Raw genomic sequence first — 23,354 nt, forward strand, 5'->3', positions numbered from 1 at the left:
GAGTAGTATGCATCTAAATCTATGTAAAATAGTTTTATAAAATGAAACATATTTGTCATTACCATTCGGTTCTTACATTAGCTTGAAATATATTTTAAGTCTTTGCGTCTAAAGACGAATTCATCTTCAAAGAACAAAAAAAAATATTTGGTTTCAATAAACCTAAATTAAAGAATTTCATATCAAAACGTTTTTATTAACATTCAGACCAAACAAACTTATGACTGACTTTCGCTGCAAATTTTAGAATTAAAATTCCAAAAAAAATAATAAATGTTTTTTATTATTTTCATTTTCTAGAGATTGTTTCAAAATGAAAATAATTATTCAGTTTTATTCAAGCAAATTATTCGATTTAATTTCTTACCAAAGACCATAGTGATATTTTTTCTTTCTGAGATTTTTTTTCCTTGGCAATTTGAACTTTCTTCCTAAAAGAATAATAAAGATTAAACTTGCAAGACAATAAATAAAAATTAAAAATATTTTCAATAATAATAATATTTTGGAAGGTGATGGTTAGAACTTTTAGTTTCAATTTTATATCCATGATAAAATCATGATATATTTTTTCCATTAATAATAGCGATTTTAAAGAATCTGGTTAAGGTGCGAAAAGACATAATGAATAATAGCTAACAGTATTGTAAAAATATGCATATTTAAACTCTCAAACTTTATAGTGATGCCTTTTATAATAACAAAATATTTAGTGTAAAAATAAAATATTACATCAAAAACAGTTATTTGTCGATTTAGATAAATTTTTTTACATAAAAATATATGTGTTAATAAATACAATTATTTGAAGTGTCTTGTTTTACATGATACATTTCGAAAAGTTTTATTTTTGATTATTAATCTTAATTTAATCTCTAAATTTAATTCTGTTCTCTTAGTTCAATTACATCTAACAAGATAAATGCTGTTATATTACTTAGCTTGCATTTTTAAAATATAATTATTAGCAAATTATTTGATTAATACTTTTAGCCATTTTTTATTTTAACTTTTATTTCGCTTTCATAAGATTTTATAAGTTGAAAACAAAATAAAAAGTTGTAAATAGTAACAGAAATAAAAGTAACCATTGAAAAAGTTTAACTCTGTAAACAATTTGTAATTTTCTTTTTATCTAATCTAATTTATTTCCCTACCATTGTTATATGCTTTTTGTCTTAAATATCAAGCAACACTTTGAAACAAAGGAAATAAAGCTAACACATGAACGATAAACATGACTTAGATTGAAAATAAAAGAAATGAAACGCTTCATTATTTACAAACCAATTATTGCAGAATATTCGAAACATAAAATATTGCAAATAAATAGTAAAATAAAGACACTTCTTTGGACATTTCAGTTTATTTACGAATACAGAGTTTCCGTAATTACTATCCCTAAATGAACTTGACAAAAATGAAGCTATAAAAACTTACACATAAAGGACTTCTAATTATTTTTTAAATGAGAAGTATCAGTATTATTAAAATGTGACAAATAAATCGAAAACAATCAATGATATGGATGAATTAAATTTTCAAAAACCAGTTTATTTGATGTAGTTTATTAGATAAACGACTTTACATCTTTGTTTTAAGAAAAAAAAGCTAGTTTTACGTAATTAAAACCTGCTTTTGGTCTGTTTAATTTTATTTGTTTATCTATTTAGAATTAGATACAATTTTTGTACTTAAATATTTATTGTTGTCCTTAGTGCTTAAGTTTTTATGATTTATCTTTGTCATTAAAGTATATATATTTTGGGCACCACTGATTGTTGAACCCACTCTATATTTTAATCTTAATCTCTATATTATACTTTAATTAAATACCAAAATTTATAATTAGTTGCAATTTAAAACATCCAAAACAAGTATTGTTTTTGTAAAGTGAATATTCTTTGAAATTGTTGGTAAAAGGAAGGATTAAAAATCCTTCAGATTTTTAAAATTAGCTTAAATTTACCAGAAAGAAATAGAATCATATACAAAACATTCGCAGAAAACAGCTCAACATTATGCGCATTTAATAAAATTAGAAGCAAATACTTAACAGTTGTTTGAAATAAAAAAATAATGATGGAACAGATTTATGTCAATAACAGAATAATTTTGAATCAACAATTTTTACTATTCAGTATGAAAAGTTTATAATTAAGTGAAAAATTTTTGATAGATTTTATTTATAACTTTTTTATGACTTTTTACTTTTAATTTTTCCCAGATATGATTTCAAAATGGTTAATAATTCTTTAGCAGGAACGAATTATTTAGAAAGTGTATCTCAATTATTTTATGCTATTTCTCAAAATTAATTTTTTCTTTGACTAAAAGTATATGAACAAATATTTCGTATTAAGCTAATAAAAACATGTTAAACTACATTTGTTCAAAGCATGCATTATATTAAAAATTGTGTTATGATGAACTTAGTAGTACTTTTTCGTATCAATAAGGTCATCAAAAAATAATTAGGAGAAGTTTAATGTAACAATTTTTATTCATTTCCGCTAATGATCAAGTTTTTTCTTCTTATAAGTAGGATTTTACCATTGATATAGGCTAAACAGAATACTTATTCAAAAAACTTTCCTTTTGCAACAGCAAATCAAACTTGCGATTTATGTATAGAAATTTTTTCGGAAGTTTAATAGGATATACCTTGTAAGATAAACTTTATTAATTTAACAGAATAAGAGAAATTCTATAAATTTAACAGGATGAATCCAGTAAGAGACAGTCCATCAATTTAACAGGATTTTCCTGTCCATACTACAATGAAATTTTAAAAATTCATGCGAATTCCTCTGTCTATATGCCAGATGGAAATGCAATAAAATATACTGAAATCCTTTAATCTGTCAACTTCAGAATAGGTTTCAAAGCACCGAATTGAATGTTATTTAGCCTTCATTTATTTTGATAAGATTCTAACAAAAAAGAATCTTCTATGTATTAATTTATTTGTAAAAATAAAACATCCTTTTGCCAAAATATCATAATATTGAGTGGCATGATAATTTATGCATAAAAGTGGTAAATGAATACTACTTTCATTATTTTTAATGACTGCATAATTATCGTCTTTAATTTATTTGTCTGTGCTTTGATGCTCGAATTTTCTGGTTAATTCGAGCAATATTACACTCAATTATAGTAAATTTTTACAATATTTTTATTTTGACAAAAAGAAAATAAATAAAAGTGCTTTTCGTTAGAAACTTATCTAATTAAATGAAGGATAAGTAAAATTTAACCCAGTGATTAATAGCTTGTTAAGAAGTTTATTGAATTAAGTATTTCAGAATTTCTTTAATAACATTTCTGTTAGTATATTATGGAAAATCTGTGATGCATTCAAGGAAAACCTCTATTAGTTAACAGTATTCCCCTGCCTGCATTGTGGAGCAATATTGTTTTTTACAGAAAAAAGTCTATTGGTTAGCAGGATTCCTCTGTCGGTACTACATATGATTATTTTTCTTTTACTGAAAAAGTCTAATGGTTAACAGTATTCCTTTGTATGTACTACAGAAAAATCCTGCCTTTTACAGAAGAAGTCTGTAATGTTTATTAGTACTTTTCCGTCAGTGCTGCTACTAAACTGTATTTTTTTACAGAAAAAGTCTGTAATGTTTAACAGCATTCCTTTGTATATGCTACAGAGAAATTCTGTTTTCTTCAAAAAAGTCTTTAATGGCTAACAGAATTCCTCTTTATATACTGCAGAGAAATTCTATTTTTTTTTTTAATAGAAAAAGTCTGTATTGGTTAACAGGATTCCTTTGTCTATAGCACAAATAAGTGCTGTACTTGTTAATATCTTTTCTCTGCTTATACTACGGAGGAATTTTGTTGTATACAGATAAATTCTGTATCAATTTAAAAAAATTTTTCTGTACAATTTACAGCGGAAAACTGATAAGATAGCTAACTGAAATTTTCTGCTGAACCTACTTTTTAGAGTGCATATTGGTTCAGAGAAAGTGCGTTTTATTGTCTGATTCCGCAACTTAATTAATAGCTAAAATTATTGAAATAGCATATTTGAGGGTTATTCATTAAATTAAAAAGATGTGTGCTAATTTTATCCTTGTATAAAAAGTTATTTAACTGTCCCGTCTTTTATTTTGAACACTATATAGTTCTCAGGTACATTATGTTAAGCAAACATATACGCGCTTAAATTTTCTTTTTCTTCTGAGAACAGAATTTGTAAGTAAAATTTGATTGACCCATAATTGCAGTCATATATTTACAACTGAAGAAAATAACGATACCTTTTCTTTTTTTGATGTACAGACTGATCACTTGGTTCATTCTTTGGAAGAGTTCCATATCCTTTGGAGGTATCATGTCCTTGCGACACGAGACTTTCGGTTTCTTCTCCAGTACCCATCGAAGCACGAACTTAAAAACTATACTCTTAACTGTTTTCTGAGCAAAACGCTAATATTTAAAAACGATAAACTTTTATCACACTTCACCTCTACATAATAGATTGTGTCAACATCGATGAAATGCAAAAGGCATTTACAAAAATTGTATTTTCGTTTCATTCTTATCTTCTACTATTGTTTTATGCTGAGTCGCTTTTTTATGATATAAGATAATCACGGTGCTGTGTATCTCTATTGTTTTCAAGATTTAAAAAAACGTTAAATAATTATTCCGATTTTAGATAAAAGATAAATCTGCAAAAAAAATTGCCTTTTTTTCTCTATTTTTTAGTACGGATGTTAGGTGCTACTATTAACATACTTATCAATCATTTATTTTATCATACATATAATATTAATCAACTATTTTGGTTTAAATTGTGATTAATCACTGTTCTCTATTACCATTATCTTGCATACATTTTAAAATCAATTTAATAAATTTGTCTTCTAACTTTTCGAATGTATTTTCGAAAGAATAGTGCTCCATTTGATTATTTTTTTATATTGTGTATTTAAGATATCTATAGCAATATATTAAATTGCCTCTTTCTGCTTTTAAATATCACTATAGTAGAGCTATAAACATTGGCTCAGTACATGCATTTAATTGTGTCGTTGACTTTAATTTATTTCAACCCTGGTAATAGACTTAACTTAGATAAATTTCTAAAGAATACTAAAATTATTACTATATATTCTTCTCATATCATTGACATAATATGTTAATTATTTAAAAGAATGGAATAGCAGCTTAGACCCGAACCACGTCCTTAACTGTAATAACTTTTATGCTGAAATTAAACATTTATTTCCTCTATGCTCACATTTTTAAGTTTAAATCAAACAGATATTTCGAAATTCAGAAATTTCATCTGCATTTGTAAGATGGGTAAATGAGTAAAATTGTGTGTAGATAAATTATAATATGAAAAATTAAAGGTTCATCTTTGGCTGTTCCATTATTTTCTGTAGATATTGAATGGGTAAATATAATTTTAGAGCAAAAATTTAAAATTCGTAATTTGCAGCGAAAATTGTAGTCATTAAAGTCTTGATACCCAGTGCTTGTGAAAATCGTTATCTAAACAGCTTTAGAATGTCATAATATTACAAGTGTCAAATTTCCTACCCTAATACTAGGCTCTTTTAATTTCATTAAATAAGTAAATTTGCCTTTTGAACTTTGAATTACAAAATTTTATTTATTGCTTTCAATGCATTAATTCTATTATTGTCCTCTTTAATAAGGTACTAAATTAAACTATGATGCAGCTATTACGCTATTAAATATAATTATTCTGTTATTATATATATTACGACTATTATAAGTTTAAAATATACAATACAACTCAGCACCATATTAAGATTTTAATTAACAACTGTCGTTAAACAGCTTACCCAATTTTGAGTTTACGACTACCAATGTTCAACACCTTAGCCTCGTAATTTTGAACCCAATCCAGAAGACTAAGGGAACTGGATCAAATATTGGGAGAAATTTGCCATCCTGGAGGACTTTTTTGATGAAACTAACCCCCATTTGAGTTTTGTGGGGAGGAAAACCACGAACTTCTATGGTTGGCCTGATGATAAGGGGACTTTAGCCCAAGATCCGTCTACCATTAGGGATCAGTGCGTCAATACTGTGGTCAGTGCGAGCATGGTAAGCAATTCATATCGACCAGCCATCACTGGGATTCGAACCCGGGTCACCTCATTGGACTTTATTAAGATTGTAATAAACTGGAATGGTTCAATGATCTCCAAAATTTTAAGAGTGTTTCTTTATAATTTGCTGAATTTTCTCATTTTTGTTACGAGCACTTAAATGCTATTGATTTATTTATCCTTCAAAAACATTTATATCTTAAAGAAAATATTTACTGAACAATATGTTCAAAACCAATTATATCTTACTTTACAATACATGTAGGTTTCAAACAAACAATTATTTGATGAAAAGAGATTAATAAATTACTCACGTCCTGAGGTACATAGTTTACTAAGCAACTCAAACAAATTCTACATTTGTATAGTGCTATAAAATTTCGATAAGCAAATCCTATCCATAAAATAATAAACCTAAAACCTCAGCCTTCATCGGCTTGTGTTGAAATCAGAGAGTAGTTGAAAATTTCCTCACTAAACGGACTGAAACTATATTACACAACAATGCATATATTGCAATGATTCTAAACAGCCTGTTAGTAACAAGCTTTATATTGCAATACATCAGGATTATAATTCTTTTTTTTCTCTTTATATATTTTAACATTGAGTAAATCAAATTATTTTTAAGATTGTTGTTGCAGAATTGGGTAAAAATAAGTTTTAATAATTTATTCATATAATTTCAAAGTATATAAGATTTTTTTTATTAACATTTTACTATGACTTGTGTTGTAATATTACTATTATTTTTATTCACGTTTTTTTTTAATTTCTTTATTGTATCCACATTTTCGTCTATCGTTTCACAGCAAGAAAATATGAGAGACGAAAATTATTGTGTTTAGACGAAATATTATTGTCTTTATTATAAAAAAGATCAAGCTATAATAATTACCAAGGCCTTTACTGAAGCTTCTGAAAATACAACCTTACGCTTTTAAAAGAAAAAAAATAATAATTTGTTTGTATTGTGTATTTAGCTGTTAATCAGAATAAATTATTACCAAAAATTCTTAAATTTCTTTTGTTTGCAGTAAAAATGGAATTTTTTTGTTATTTTTAATAAGATTTTAATATTACGTCAGGTCTAGTAATATTGTTATTATTTTTTCTAATTTACAGTATCTACATTTTCCTTTCATTATCGAACAGCATTTGCATTTACAATATACATTTTTTTAGAAAAAAAGCATTTCATTTAGCAAATTTTGGTCTATTACATTTAGCATTATTTCGGCCTGTATTGAAGCTTTTTAAAATAAACTGCCGATTTTGAGAGAAAAAAATGATGTAGTGTTACAAAATTAATAATTTAATGTATATTTTACTAAGCTTTTAATAAAATAAGAAGACATAAAATTAAGAAAAATATTTGAAATAAACAAAAATCATTAAAGTGTGAAATGTTTGAACATTAATAATAATAAATACACATGTAATTTTTGTTTCTAAATTTAAATCACTTTTTATTGAAATACTTCAGAGATAAACCTCATACAAACATAAATGATAAAACTTTTATTTTCGCATGTATACATTAAAATTGAGACATATACAAATATTAGCGAAGTATTTAAAATCGATATTATAACACTCCGATTTAAACTGTTCCAATGGTATATGCTCATTTTCTATGAACAAATGACATTTTTAATTGTTTTTATTTTTTGAAAAAAATGTTCACATAACTCATTATTTATGTATAAATTATTATGCTTAGGAATATACTGTGCAATAAATTACAATGATTAGGAAAAATTATGCTTTGTTATTGCAAACAAAATTTAAAAGAGGAAGAGGAGAGATGAATATGGTTAAAAAATTTTAGCACGTTACTCTATAAACTATAATATCTCTAAAATTTGCGGCAAGTTTGGCAACAGAATTTACTGCAGGAATCTGCAGCTCTATTTTCATGAGCCTTCAACCCCACCACAGCCAGACATAAAAGATGATTCTAAAAATTCAGCTAAATCTGATAAAAAAATAGTAAAATTTCCAAAAAAGGGCCAAAATTAATTAATTTAACTTACATTTTATATAATGACACAAAAAAGGAAATAAATCTCAATACAGTTAAGCCTATAATCAAGTTACAGAAGAAAAAAATCCTTTAATTTTCTTTCCGATTTTCTCTCAATTCACCTTCTTAATTTTTTATTTTAAACGAGTTTAAAAATGTTCTAAAAAGAAACTTTAGCAATTTTCTACACTTTTTGGTTTTGTTTTAAAAATAAAATTCGGCAAGTGATTTCATAATCAGCAGCACTCGCTGACGTGATGGAGGGTTTCTGGTATTAGGGTGCTAAGAGGTGCACTCTATTGTACACAAAAATTGCTCCATTTTTTATTTTTAAGAGTTCAAATTAAAGTTGCAACAAACTTATATGATCTTTGTAGTTCAACGTTGACCTGATTGATTCTTTCTGCATTTTTATTATAATATCGTGTAAGGGAATCTTTATTTATAATTTGTGTTGATAAAAATTTTGTGCATTAAAACATCAGTTTGTTTTGGAATTGAATATTCTGGTGAATTTTGATTATTTTACCAAATCTCTATTTTTAAAAGGAAAAATTGCTTTTGATTAAAACTCAACTTCAAAATATTGCTTTACTGTCAGTTTAGCTATAGGGAATTTAAAATCAAGATAACTAATTAAAGTTTCTTTTGGTTTTAATATACTGACAATTAATAAAATGACTTCCTTTGTAAATTGATCTTTGGTTCAAGTTAACAAGAATTAAATTGAAAAAAGAAAAAAATTCCTGATCTTAATCGTCTCATCGAATTAATCAACTCACTTCTTTCAGAAAAAATTGGTATTTTTGAATATGTCTCAATAAATTAACTTCATTTAAAAATGCAATTTTTTTCATTATTTAATTATTTATTTATTTATTTATTATTTAATTAATATTATTTATTAATTATTTATTAATTATTTAATAATTATTTATTAATTATTTATTAATTATTTATTAATTATTTATTAATTATTATTTACTTATTATTTATTAATTATTATTTATTTATTATTATTTATTTATTATTATTTATTTATTATTATTTATTTATTATTATTTATTATTATTATTTTACAAAAGAAACTATTAATCTTTGGACTTTCTCCGAGTAAAGGACTTTTTTTTAAAAAATTGGTCAACAATCTAATCAATCTTTTAAACTATTTAACGTCAGTTTCTTTTTAAAATCTTTGGAATCTTTTCTCTATTCTGTTCTTCAAATTCCGACTAATTTGCAAAGAAATGAAAAAATCAATAAGGAAATCTGGAAAGCCTGAGCATGAGAAAAAAGGTCCTACAGCAAATATTTGCAATTAATGGCTTTTACTTTACAATTCAAACTGTTGTTAGATATAAATATATTAAATGCTTTTAGAGATTAAATTACTTTGGCGGAAACAAAAATAACTCTTTAGCAGCAGAACAGTTAGTAACCATAGCAACTCTTCTTCACACATATGTGAATGGTTTTCTCTGCCTGTCGGACCGTCCGAAACTTCAGTTGTCCGAAACGTTTAGTGGTTAAAGGAAGTTTCCTCTAACGATATCGGAAAAATGACTTACTTAAAGCATTGAGATAAAATGCAATTGATTTATAGAAATAATAGTTTGTCTGTTACTATACAATTGGTGAGTTTAAGAATTAAAAATATTATTTTTTATCTTTCTCAACTATTCGAAAATTGAAGTTACATTTTTTTCATGATTATTTGTATAATATTCAAATTATTGAATGAAAGTGTAAAAAATATGAGAATTACAATTCTTGAAAAGGAACGTAACGCAAAATTTTTATAAGAATATTATCTAAAAACGTCTATTGATTATTTTAACCTATTGTGTCAAGAAAGTTTTATTAAAATTATTTATATAAGTTAAAAACTTGTTCTACATTTTCATTCTCTGAAGTATGAAAATCTAACTTTGGAACATGTAGTTTCAAAAAATAAATTTTCATACATAAACAATAAAAATTAATGAAATTTTCTAAAAGTGGCAATTTCTACATTAAATATATAACTACAAGAGATGTTTTTTATTATTACATTACATACATTTCAACTGTGGATAAAGAAATGTTTTAGTTTTACTTAAGAACTTAGTTGGTAATAAAAACGATCATTTTACTCTGTCTGAACATGTAAATAATTCCACACGATTTTTAAAGCAAGTTTCTTTATTTTTGATTAATTAAAAAGCAAACAGAAATCAACAGTCTTGATTAATTTGAAACAATAATATGATGTTTTTCAAACTACGTTACTATTTATTAAGGAAATAACAAACATACTGTTACAAAATAATATATAAAACATTTTATGTTTGCACAAAAGATAATAGTTGAATATTTGAATTATTATGCACTATAAAATTTTGCTTATTTTGAAATGAGAGTCATCAAAATTTATAGCTATTAAATAACTACCCAGTACTAATAATATTAGTTCACTTTACTTCTGCGTTTTGTTAACTGTGCACGTTGGGTGTAAATAAATGAGTTTTGACTTTTTAAGTGTATTTTCGTACTGGTAGGATTTTTCAAATATGTTGTGTACCGAATTTCTTAGACATCTCCGAGAAAAGCTTCAATAACTAGATATAATTTTGAAAAATTAAAAATTTAAATTTTGAAAAATTAAAAATAATTCAAGAATGATTTCAAAAGGTTTAAGCAACTAAAATGTTCTTTTTCATGTATAAATAATACCATTATTTAAATACATGTTACACCATTCTAATAATTCTAAAAACTAATTTAAGTGTGCGTGATTCAAATGATATCTTAAAGATATTTTAAATTTGTATTTTCAATTTACATTTATGTAATTTATCTTATAAGGATTACTTATTTTGTGGCATATTTGAATAAATAGTTTTGTGATATTATTTCGAAATGTTCACTCGAATAAAAATAATTTTAAACTTTGCAGCTATGAGAAAAGTGTAATGCGCCATAATAAATAAATAAATGTCTATAATAGAAAGACGTATACGTGCTGAAATTTGACACTTGTGTTTAATTTCTGAATTAATTACATTGTAATGAGTACTAATTTCCTTGATAAGAAATAATGTTTGCCCATATTTTCAAAAACGTATGGTCAAAACTACTGGAATAGTGCAAAATTTACTGTGTTTCTGACCTTATGGAAACAATTAAAATCTTGCTAATTTTTACAGAATTTAAAATTAGCGATAAAATATGGTTTTATAATATTTTATAAATTTTGGTAAATGTAGTAAAATTTGGTAATTTTACCTTAGAGTATGACTTAAAAACAATTTATTCTGTTAAATTTACTTTTCCGTTTAGCATTTTTCATTAAATGTGGCGTGTTCCATTGCATGGAAGTTTATTTAGTAGAAATTTGGTTATTTTAAAATTAGAAATAAATAAGAACAAAATTAAATGCTTTAAATAAGACAGAATTCAGCTACCACATAAAAACAATACTTTTTCAATTCAGAAACTTCATTAACTGAGGCTGGAATAACTTCTCGTGATTTCTTGGATTTAATGAACTCTCAGGGCCATTGTTTGGAGAAAATAGATATAATCAATGATTTATTTTTATGACAGGAATTGATTTGTTATAAGGGTTTTATTTGTAAAAAGAAGATTGCTTCGTTATTGGATATCTTTTTATGAGGAATATTGGATTGTCATTTGGGATTTATTTTTAAAATATGATTTAATTGTTATTAGGGGTACGTTTCTATAAAATAAGGTAAATTCAAAAATCAAAGCAACTGCATAAAATTAGCGTACTTCGAAAAATTAAATAACAATCTCTTCGTTTGATCGTCTTTCTTTTTCTTATGAATATTCTTTTTGATTACCTTATGCTGAAATGTCATAATCTTTTTCAGTAAAAATACCAATAAAAATGTAGAAATACGAGAAAAGCAAAATTAAATCTGATCGAACATGGTCTCTCGACGAGATAAAACATTCAGCTAGTCACGCGTTGTAAGAGATCACCGAATCAAGATCGTACTACGTTAGGAAATGAAAAAAGGAACTAAAACCAAAATTCTAACAAAACTGATTACGATAAGAAAAAAATCTTGCGTGAAATATATTTTTCTTTATATAACCTCGTTTTTCAGTAGTTCAGAAGGCCAAATAAAGATATTATCTCTAAACGAACTATATGTTTAATTTTAAAAATTCATTCTCTTCTGTTAGTATTTTAAATAATTAAATTAATGCATTAAAAAAATAAACGACATGCATTATATGCAATTAAAGCAGGAAGACTGTTACTGTACTTGCATTAACTGTTTAAAATCTATATTAAAACTGCTTAAAACTTTTTCCTTTTTTTTTATTTATTTTATAATTTATTAAGCTATTTTTGTTGCTTAAATAAGAGAAGATTCGGAGAAAAATTGATAAGCGTCACTTTCTGGAAAGCATCGTAGTGTCATTCATAAAAACAATGACTAGCTTGTTTCAACTAATTAACTTTTCGATCATTCGTTAAAAAACTTTTCTTTTCAAACTCAACCCTTATTTATCATTTCACAGATGGACATTTCGAAAAAAATTCATGAATTTAATTTTGATTTGAAGGATTTTATTCTGATAATTAATGACAACTGTCAAAACTCATTTATGTTTTGATCTAAGACATTTGATACAAGATGACACCAAAATTTTGAAAAAAAAATTAAACAATAAAATTTGTTGATGAGAAAATACATTAAAAGAATATTTTGGGATCAAAGACATATTTCATTTCAAACATTAATAATAAAATTATTATTTTTATGGTATTACACAAAAATGCATAAAGAGTTTATTATATGTTTAGAAATAGAAACATAGCGATTTACATTTAAAAAAAGTATAGTGAAATTACCGTACCTATTAATGACATTTCTGGTAAAAAAAAACACAAATAAATTTAATATAATCAAAATATACGGTATTTAAACAATTCATTTGGTAATTTTTCCTTTCTTATGGTAATGATTTATTGAAAATTCTGGTTTTCGAAATAATTGTTATTACTTTCACACCTTTAGCAAAAAATACGAAACTGATAAGTAAATTTAACCGAATAAATGTTGTTTATGCCCCACTCTATGGTATCATGAAAAAATTACTAAATGTTACCATATTTACCAAATTTTATCATATATTTTGAAAACATATTTTATAGTAAATTTCATCAAAATCATTTGTCAAAGCATTTTGTTAAAAATTATCAAGATTTTTGGTGTTTCCATAAAGCTAGAAACACGATTTTACCATAAATTTTACCACATTTAGGTAGTTTTGACCATATTTGTTTTCTCAGTGTATGATTATTTATCACACGTGTTATTTTTTATCACTCTTTATCAATTTGTTTTAAAGAGGAAAATGATAATTTTTATCGCAACTGTACTTCTTATTAATGTGAGAATTAAAGATTATATATAATTATAAGAATCATACATTGAAAGAAGATTCTATTTATTTATTATTGTACTGAAAGCAGTAGTAATAATTTCTATTAAGGAAAACTGTATAATTTCATCTGATCTAAGTCTTATTTTAGTTGGATAGTACATGTTGAATAACCAAAATTAAAATATATTAGAAAAAAACGAAAAAAACAATCAAATTATTTTCTTCTGAAATTCGAAGGAAAGGAATATTTAAAAAGGCATAAAACTATTTTAGTAAAATATATTTATTATTGTGTATATAAACAGCTTTCCTCTGAAGTATATTTAATTTTTATTTGTTAATTTCTAAATAAGTGTAAATTCTATACTGCTCTATTAAATAATTATTATTCGATGTTGAATTTATGATTAAATTCTTAGTTGAGAATACGTTTAAAACTAATTGAAGGTAAAGTTCTAAAAATGAAAAACTTAATAATTTACATTATGGGTATTACTTTTCCTTTAAATATTATATTTCTAGTCCTGTAACTATCCTTAATAAGATTTTAATAAAATTTAAAAAAAATTTTTTTGTCCTATGCTAATCAGGTAATGTATCGTTAAACAAATAACAAAAATAAGATATCTAAGCCATATTGGGCATAAGACCTGTTTAAAAATCGACATAAGATATATTTTTGTTCCTATTAAAGCTTAGCAGCGCAATATTGCTTTGAATGAATTTTTACAATGTTTAGCAAAATAATGCGATCTATCGCAAAACTGTTAGCTTCATAGAAAGGAGCAATACTTTTTTGAAATAGCATACTTAGAAAAGCGTTAAATATCAAATCTGATTTTGTAACAGCTATTATAAATTTCAAAAAGATTAAAATCCTTTTATAACAGCTCTGAAAACTTTTTAAAATGTCAAAACCGTTATATAATGTTTATAAAAACCTTTTTTTACGTTTAAAAAAGACACTAAAATATCCTGCAAACTATATCTCTGTAAAACAGCATTTCTTTTTGTTGCAGTTAACAAAACCGTTAGCATATTTTAAAAGATTAGCATCTAGAAAACGGCAGGTGCTAATTGAATAAGTACATAGTTTGTATTACTTATACTAAGAAAATAAACTTCAAAAGTTATTGAATATGAAAGGTTTTAAAAATATTTATTTTCGATGAAAATGAACATATTTCTAAGTGATTTGCGCGTTCTTAGACCTTTCAAAATGTAATATATATATTCATGTATTTAAAAATAAAATATTTATGTGGTTCATTTTTCAACAAATATTGATATAATTTCTTTTCAAAGAAATTCCTGCTTTAAAACGCTTCCGCTTACAGCAGTTATAACAAATTTTGTATGAAATTGTATAGTTTCCTAAACAAATTATAACCTTTAAAAATTTTCTGAACGCTCGATTTATATCATTTTGACCCTTTGATATTTCTTTAAATGTCCAAAAAAAAAGGATTTTCTTTTCATTTCCTCTAATGCAAAATTCATGAAGGCTATCAATTTATGCAAAAGACAATAATAGAGTTTCCCTTTTATTTTTTTCTGTTTTCTTAACTACCTGAAATCATTACTAGTTAAGTAGTTTATTGGAGCTTTTCCAGCGTGATTACCATTTCATGACCTCATTTAGCTACGAAATTTCGAGATTTATAGCTTTTTATTTTTGCTTTTCCTTACAAACTAAAAGGAATCAAAAGAAACTTCATGCCCTTGAATTTAATTAGGAAATAATAGGCTACTGAAACAATTTAAACTAAGAGCATGATAACAATTTTAAAAGGATTATATAATGCGTACCAAAATTTATTTCTGAAACTTATATGAAACGAGAAATGTTTACCAATCTTAACAGATGCGTAACGATTTATAAAAACACAGTGATTTTAAAATTTTAATTTATGAAAATTAATAAATATTGAGAATTTATTTTAAACGAAAATGCGTCGAATTTTATAAAGCAAAGAATAAAAAGCAAAGTATTTTTTTAAGAAATAGCTTTGCCTCTTAATCAAGCAAAATCAATCAAATTTATTGTATTGATTATCTTATGAAATATAAATTATACTTCTGTAATAGTTTTATAGTTACTTTATTGATATTCTTTTCTTTTTTATAAAAAACAACAAATTATAATGTGTTTACCAAATTTTGTTAAAATAGCTAGCAATGAATTATAATTAGAAATGCTCTGCAAAAATTAAATGTAAATTCTACAGAAAAAAACATATTTTTTACAGAAAAAAACTGTTTAAAGATAACTACAGATTTTTCTGTCCTTAATCATTACCCTCATATTGTAAAAAATTCATATTTTGTTTGGCTGACTTTTTCCGTAAATTTTATGGTTTAAAGCTATTTTTCACAAAAACAATTTTGCTCTATTTTCCACCCTTATCATACATTAATTAAAACTGTAAATTCAAATTCTGGCTTTTGATATGCAGTTTTGCTTACCATAACATAACTTTATCTTTCTTCAAATCATTTTACTATTATTTTCTATATTTTCTCTTACTTCTCAGAAATTATTTTATGGTTTTGAGCAACGCTTAAAAAAATTGTGATTCGACTTCTGCGATAGCGATGCCAATTCTGCTGTCGACCAGAATGATGACATAATGTTTTATAGTGTTTTCTCCCCCTGAAATAACATAATCTTTTGTTAAAATAACAGAGTTTGTTTCTTAAAATAACACTACTTATCAGCTTAGAAAAATTGGAGTGAATTTTTAAATTACAGTATTTTTCTGTGAAAAAAATGGCTTTATTCTGGCAAACCAGATGGCATTTCTTTCTGTAAATTTAACAGATTTTTTACATTGTGTTTGCAGAATTTTCAATAACCTGATTGCATTTATTTTTAAATTACCCCGAAGTCATTTTGAAATTGCATTCAATTGTATTTAAGTTGCACTGATTTCTCACGTCAGCATAATATTCGAATGTGAATTATTCAAATAATAAAACAAATGGCGAAATTTACAAAAAAAGCTCTGTCTCCACTGTTTATATATTCACCTGATTTTTTCAGAGAAAATTTTGACTGTGAGTCTTGCACAGTTGAATCTTCAGTCTGATCTCAGTTGTTTTATTTGTAATAAGACTTTTTTAAAGTAATGCAACGACAATCGGCTTTAAATTTAGTTTTATTTTTCTGTTTTGTTCTGTTTGAATTTTCCTTTAAATTTTTTTTATAAAGCTGGCAATTATTCTGTAATAAGAAAATATTAAAATTTATTAACTTATAACATTATTTATAGTCCTCATACATATAATCCTCATATATATAATTCCCAAACACTTCTCATATATTTTTTAGTCTGTCAAATATATATAATTATACATATATACAAATTTTGAGAGTGCTTAGTATTTTAACTAGTTACTTTTCATTTTTTGATACCTTTTATGAAAGTTTTTATCTTTCTTGTCTGCGCTTTGGGTACATTATAAATTAATAAATAAGGTTTTTTAGGACAACTCGTTCTTCGAAGCAGGTTATACCATTGTATGTTTATTTCGGGTGAAAGACCGGGCGTTTCCCGGAAGCTTCCGTCCACGTGACTCACGCTAAACCACTCAAAATTTCAATTATCATGATGGTCGAACTTCTTTTTAAACGCATGATTGTAAGTCCCCTCCTCTGAGCTTTCTACCAGGTATATCTACAGATGCATTAAACAAAGACACTTATTTATCGAAATAGATCATTTTTCTCATTTTTTTTCTTCACTGAAATGAAAAAATCATTCTAAATTAATAGGTGTAACTGTGCCATTTTGGTAAAATAATCCTTTAAGTAATATATCAATGCTTTTTTTTTAAATTTGATTTTTTTTCAGGATAAAATAGTTATTTTTTCGGGTTTAACTATTTGAGCTCTTATTTTTTATCCACTTTAAATGTGCTTACTTTGGGCATTATTATACCTTGAAGGAAAAAAACATACATGCATCCTAAAGATGTGTCTTTTTAAGCTTATATATTTAAGCAGCCAAAAGATGAGAGAGGTGATAAAAAAAATTTCCGTTTGCACGACACTGTAACTTTTATTTAATTAAAGATATGTTCAGCCAGAAATGTGGATTTTTCAAGCTAAGGTAGTTCATGAATTTAACGGTCAAAGCCATAATTTGGATCAGGTGAGAGTACTATATCATTTAATCCACCCCTTGTACAATTAAAGTTAAATAAATTTTTGTTTACTGATAGGTAAGGAGATTTCTGTTAATGTATATTCTGTCTGTGTTGTTTTTATAGTAATAGAAAAATAACGATTTATAAATTTGTCTGGATCAGCATGATTTTGTTCACAGAAATTATTTTAATCCTGACTGAAAATTTGAAGTGATTGTTAATGGTACACTAGTGTTACACAAATGAGCTACTCTTAGTTATGTCCAAAAGAGACAAGAAAGATGATGAGTGTAATTCACTACTACAGTCTAGATATGAGAAATAGATAGAGCAGGTAAATGACTAGGACTTCGAATCACGCTCTCGAATCATCTAACCGAGCGTAGAGCTTTTACCGGTTTTGAAATCACCACAAATATTTAGAATGAATTCTGAATCACTAAGGCATGATAGAAAAACCTGCAAGTTGATCTGCACCCAGCCTTTACAACAGGAAACCTAAAGGGATATTTCAACAGAGAACCAACCCCTGGTTCAAATCACGAAAGGTTCAAGCCCAGTTTTCTTTCATTCATTCATTTCTTTTCTTTCTTTTTTTAAAGTTAACTCCTCATTTTGCTCTATAAGCATGCAGTTTTGAACTTATAAAAAATACTAAACATATACTAATATTTCAGAATACATAGTAGTATTTTATTTTTATTCATTTTATAACCGTTGTTGAACAGCTGACCTAATTTTGAGTTTACAATTACCAATGTTCCACTTCATAGCCTTGTTATTTTGAACCCAATCTAGAAGACAAGGGAAGTTTTAGATCAACCTGGAAGAAACCTTCCTTCGTGGAAGACTTTTTGATGGAACTAACCCGCATTTGCATCACATGGATTGGAAAAATACGAAAACCGCACACGGTTAGCCTGACGACAAGATGACTCTAACCCATGATCCATCTACTACAATGGATATTTTACTTCAGCATTGTAATCAGTGCAAGCCGGGGGCGGAATTTGGATCTACCAGTCATGCCTGGGATTCAAATCCGGTTCACCTCATTTGGAGGCAAACGCTCTATCCCCTGAGTCGCTGCGGCTCTATATAGTAGCATATTTGTCAAACTAATTATTTCGAGGAAGATGTTTTGCTATATTTCTTAATGGATTTTTCAACTACCATTTGCATCAATGGAAAAGAAAAGCATAACTTGTGACTCATAATTAGGATGTATATGTGAAGAAAAAAAAAGAAAGCCAAGAATACATTACACAATTACACTGTTATTGACAAAATTATCTATACCGCAGTATTGAAAATGTTCCTGAAGGCTTTCGTCCCTTTTATATATCTACAAAAAACTTTGTAATATTAGTTTAAAACTAATCGGAAGAGTGGCAAAGGAACAGAAAAACTACTGAAAAAAAGAATGATAAGCCCTTAAAATATATTGTTTTGAAAGTAAAAAAAAAATATCAATTAAATTTTCAATTCTAATGTAAAACTGTTAAATAAATTTGTTTTGAATTTTTAATTTAAAAATAAAATCAATGTATTTATGAACGAGAATCCAAATTTGCAATAAAAATGTTGAATATTTTGCAGTGGTCCCTGAATCTACGGAGTTTGGTTAGGAGTCTAACTTGGTGCTATCAGATACGTTATTTTTTTTCTCCAAAATATCAAAAAATGCCATTTTTAAAAATATCACACTCGTTTTTTTTTCTGATTGAAATAGGGCTTCTATTCATATCTCCGTCTAAAATAATTTGTACTCCAATTTATTTTTGTTAATTACAGAACCATATGTGAGTCAAAATCAAGTTTGGGGCTATTTAATAAATAGTTTGAAAATATTTGGCATTCATGTTTTTATATTTTTGATCTGGTGCGTATTTCTTAAGATAGTTAACCAATTCCAAACTTTTTTGACACCCATAATACGATTAAAAAGATGTGAAATTGTACAATATTTCAAGTGCTTTATAAGGTTGCAAAAATTTTAAATAATATCAATTCATTGCAAAGTTTCTAACAGTATAACCCTGGTATCAGATACCCTCCATCATGCAAACTAGCACTGCAAATTATTACAGTATTTGCACATTGTTATTCGCCTCAGATTTTGAAAAATAGAGAAATAAAAATAGAGAAATAAAAATACTGAGAATCTTCTTTAAAACTTCTCAAAACTTGTTTCGAAATAAAGTTATAAAGCTGAGTTGAGAGATCATCGCAAAGAACAAAAAGTACAGAAACAATTTTTTTTTTCTGCTTACTTGAGTGCAAACTTTTACTGTACAATAATTCAATTCAGCTTCTTTTTCCATTTTAGTTATAATTGTATAAAATTCAAGCTAATTTTAACTGACACAAAAAAAATTTTAAATACCTTATACTTGTAAATTTTTCTACTTATATGTTGTATTGAGCCGAATTTTTACAATATTTATATCTGTCTGACTGCTTAGGGATCATAAGCACATATGGATTTATGAGGATAATTCTGTAGATTTACACTAATTCGTCTGACTGAATAAGTATACTAGTCAAAACGTTCAATCTTTTACTAATAATTTTAAAGGAATAAGTAAAGTAATTTTAATAAGTAATAAGTAATTTTAATAAAATAGTGTACGATAAAATAATAAGATTGTACAAGATATAGTACAACATGAATTATAGTATAACCGTTTTTCGGAAATTTAAAACGAATAATCGTTATTGTATAACACTTATCTACAGAAACTAAATCATCACAATTATTTATATAATTCAAATAGAGAGTGTTAGGGAGCGAAGCCAAAGATTTATGACTTTACTTATATCATCGATTTAACAACGCAGACTGGCTGGCTGGAAGGACTAAAATAGATTTTAACGAGTGCATGTAATTTATCAATAAGTCTATGTCTTGTATAAAATGAATAAAACAAAAAAAATATGCATACTTCTATAGCAATAAGCTTCAATAATATTTTAACATAACTTCAAAAAGTTCTCTATCATATTATTTTTAAATGTGACAGTAAATTTCTTTTTTTTCGTGTAATGCGTATGACACCTGTCAATAAATACACCCTTTTAAAATGAATGATGTTTTGTCTTTTAGTATTTATGTCTGTAACGAAAATTTCCAAAAATAAGTTCCTGAGTATCTCACCATATATATATATATATACATATATATATACCACTTTTAATGAAATGAACAGAATTAAAAGAATATGTAGTAATATTTATTTATCCAAAATACAAATCGATAAACNCTCATTCAACATTTTGTTTTTTAAATTTAATTAATTTTATTCCTTAGATAAATATATATATATAAATATATAAAATAAATAAATAAATACAAGAAAACACTAAGAAAGTTAAGAAAAATTTTTCTTTGTTTTATTCTTCATTTTGAACTTATATATATATATATAAATATTAAATGTATACTTTACATTAAAATGTTAAAGTGTGAATTTTGATGTAATTATTTATTTAAGCATTTAATTCCAAAGAATTCATCGCCTCTCAAAATGATGTAATCCAGAAATTATTATTTTAAGTACAAGTACTATAAAACTGCCTGATCCAACTCAATTTTAGGAAAATATATCATTAGGAAATATGATATTACATTCTGTATTTTAAAGAGAAATAATATAATTTTGTAATTCATTATTTAAAAATAGTTTTCAAATAAAAATTCTTTGAGATCTAATATAAGTTTTTTTTTCATAAACTTAAAACAAAATTATTTCCAAAATTAACTTCTTTTTAATTTCTTTAACCATTTCTTGCACGTATGTAATCTCTTTACTTAATATATATTTTTGTTAATTATTTCTATGTTGTTATTAAGCTGATAAACAATAAGTAAGTTTAATATAACCAATTTACAAAGCGATAATTTTAATTTGATTTATTTCTTACTTTAAATTTGATCTTTAATGAATAACATAAAATTAAAATATAATAAAAGTATGAAAATCTTAACAATCTTTCATAAATACAATTTTGTTTATTAAAGGTAAATTAATGCTCAAAGCATCATGAGTAAAAATTAATATTTCGATGAAGAAAAACGTATTCATTAATAAACTTAACTTTAAGAAATCAGAAGATTGGATCGCACTCCTGAACAAACTATTGCGACCATGTTTCCCAGATTGCGAGAAATTACGTTTTTGTGTCTGATTTCCTAACTTAAATTATCGTCTACACTAATTAGTATGTTTGAGGTTACCTTCTCGAACCATTAAGATTGAGTCCTAGAGCGTGACCATTAGATCGAAAGTTATTTAGGGAGGTGTGTTTATTTTTTTGCGCACTGTACAACAACATTTTAGTGGTCTACTTTGACAAGTAGTGAACTAATAAAGGGGGGATTTAATTGTTTTTTCAGTTTGATAATTGATCAATGAGATCAACTTAAATAGGGGATCGATTTTCAGAGGTGGTCAACGTAACATATTTCACTGTAACATGAGCAATTTGTGTGAAAATGGAATGGAAATTATCAAAATTTAGCTTATTTCTATACGGAGAAAAAAAGTATTGTCAAAACTACAAGAATATGTTAAAATTCACTGTGCTTTTGGCTCTTTAGGAACACCAAGAAGCAAGGTAAGTTTTTACCGAAGTGTTTTGATAATGTCTTTTAGATAAAATTAGCAATAATATGGAAATTAAATGTTGGATAATTCAGTAATTTTAAGTAAAAATCGGTATTTTTAACAGTAGTAGTATAGTTTGAGATGACCCAAAATTGTTCAGTTTTATTACCGCTATTTCATTCAGTACACACTTGTTAGCTTTGTTTCTCGTCGGATAATTTCTTTCTTTCCTATGTAAACTGTAAGTTAACATCTACCAACCTTTAAAATTACAAAAAAATGTGCCTTTGTAAATCGACAAATGTTACACACTTGTTAGCTTTGTTTCTCGTCGGTTAATTTCTTTCTTTCCTATGTAAACTATAAGTTAACATCTACCAGCCTTTAAAATTACAAAAAAATGTGCCTTTGTAAATCGACAAATGTTACACACTTGTTAGCTTTGTTTCTCGTCGGTTAATTTCTTTCTTTCCTATGTAAACTGTAAGTTAACATCTACCAACCTTTAAAATTACAAAAAAATGTGCCTTTGTAAATCGACAAATGCCTGGATAAAGTTTAATTAAATCAGTAGCTTATCTATTATGAGTCAGGGCTGCCGTAACAGCCTAAAATGGAAACGCAGATGTAGCTGGTTCGAATCCCACCGCAACTCTGGTTACATCTATTTATTTATATTTATTTATTTATATTTATTTATTTATATTTTTTTATTTATATTTATTTATTTATTTATATTTATTTTTTTACATTTATTTATTTATATATGATAAGCCCTTAAAATATNATTTATTTATTTATATTTATTTATTTATATTTATTTATTTATATTTATTTATTTATATTTATTTATTTATATTTATTTATTTATATTTATTTATTTATTGTTACTCACGCATACACAGGCTTGTATCTGGTATTATAATGAGGCAAATATGAATAAAGTTTTTAAAGCATTTTTATGAAATTTCTGGATAAAGGAATTTTCATATTTTGAAAATATATCTTTAAATATACTTTGTTATGATGATATTTTTCTTCACTGAAATATTC

At 25.7% G+C, this 23,354-nt stretch overlaps 2 protein-coding genes across 4 annotated transcripts in view; one reads left to right on the forward strand and one right to left on the reverse strand.

The window, feature by feature from the left end:
* Window positions 1–6,538, reverse strand: part of LOC139427037 (ATP-dependent translocase ABCB1-like) — a 37,161-nt gene extending 30,623 nt beyond the window's left edge. For 2 of the 3 annotated variants that reach the window (XM_071187423.1, XM_071187425.1), the window contains exons 1-2: window positions 4,284–4,540; window positions 368–431 (exon numbers count right to left, since the gene is read on the reverse strand). In XM_071187423.1, coding sequence (XP_071043524.1) covers window positions 368–431; window positions 4,284–4,402 — 183 coding nt within the window. In that variant the 5' untranslated portion in view covers window positions 4,403–4,540. Of the gene's footprint in view, window positions 1–367; window positions 432–4,283; window positions 4,541–6,427 lie in introns of those variants that run through there. The other variant, XM_071187424.1, reaches the window with a different exon arrangement.
* A 3,108-nt stretch (window positions 6,539–9,646) lies between these two features.
* Window positions 9,647–23,354, forward strand: part of LOC107456716 (putative leucine-rich repeat-containing protein DDB_G0290503) — a 76,891-nt gene continuing 63,183 nt past the window's right edge. Inside the window, exon 1 of the mRNA XM_016074660.3 lies at window positions 9,647–9,773. The gene's annotated coding sequence lies outside the window, so the exon portion shown is untranslated. The remainder of the gene's footprint in view (window positions 9,774–23,354) is intronic.

This window comes from Parasteatoda tepidariorum, chromosome X1, assembly GCF_043381705.1.
Source record: "Parasteatoda tepidariorum isolate YZ-2023 chromosome X1, CAS_Ptep_4.0, whole genome shotgun sequence".
Lineage (NCBI taxonomy): Eukaryota > Metazoa > Arthropoda > Arachnida > Araneae > Theridiidae > Parasteatoda > Parasteatoda tepidariorum.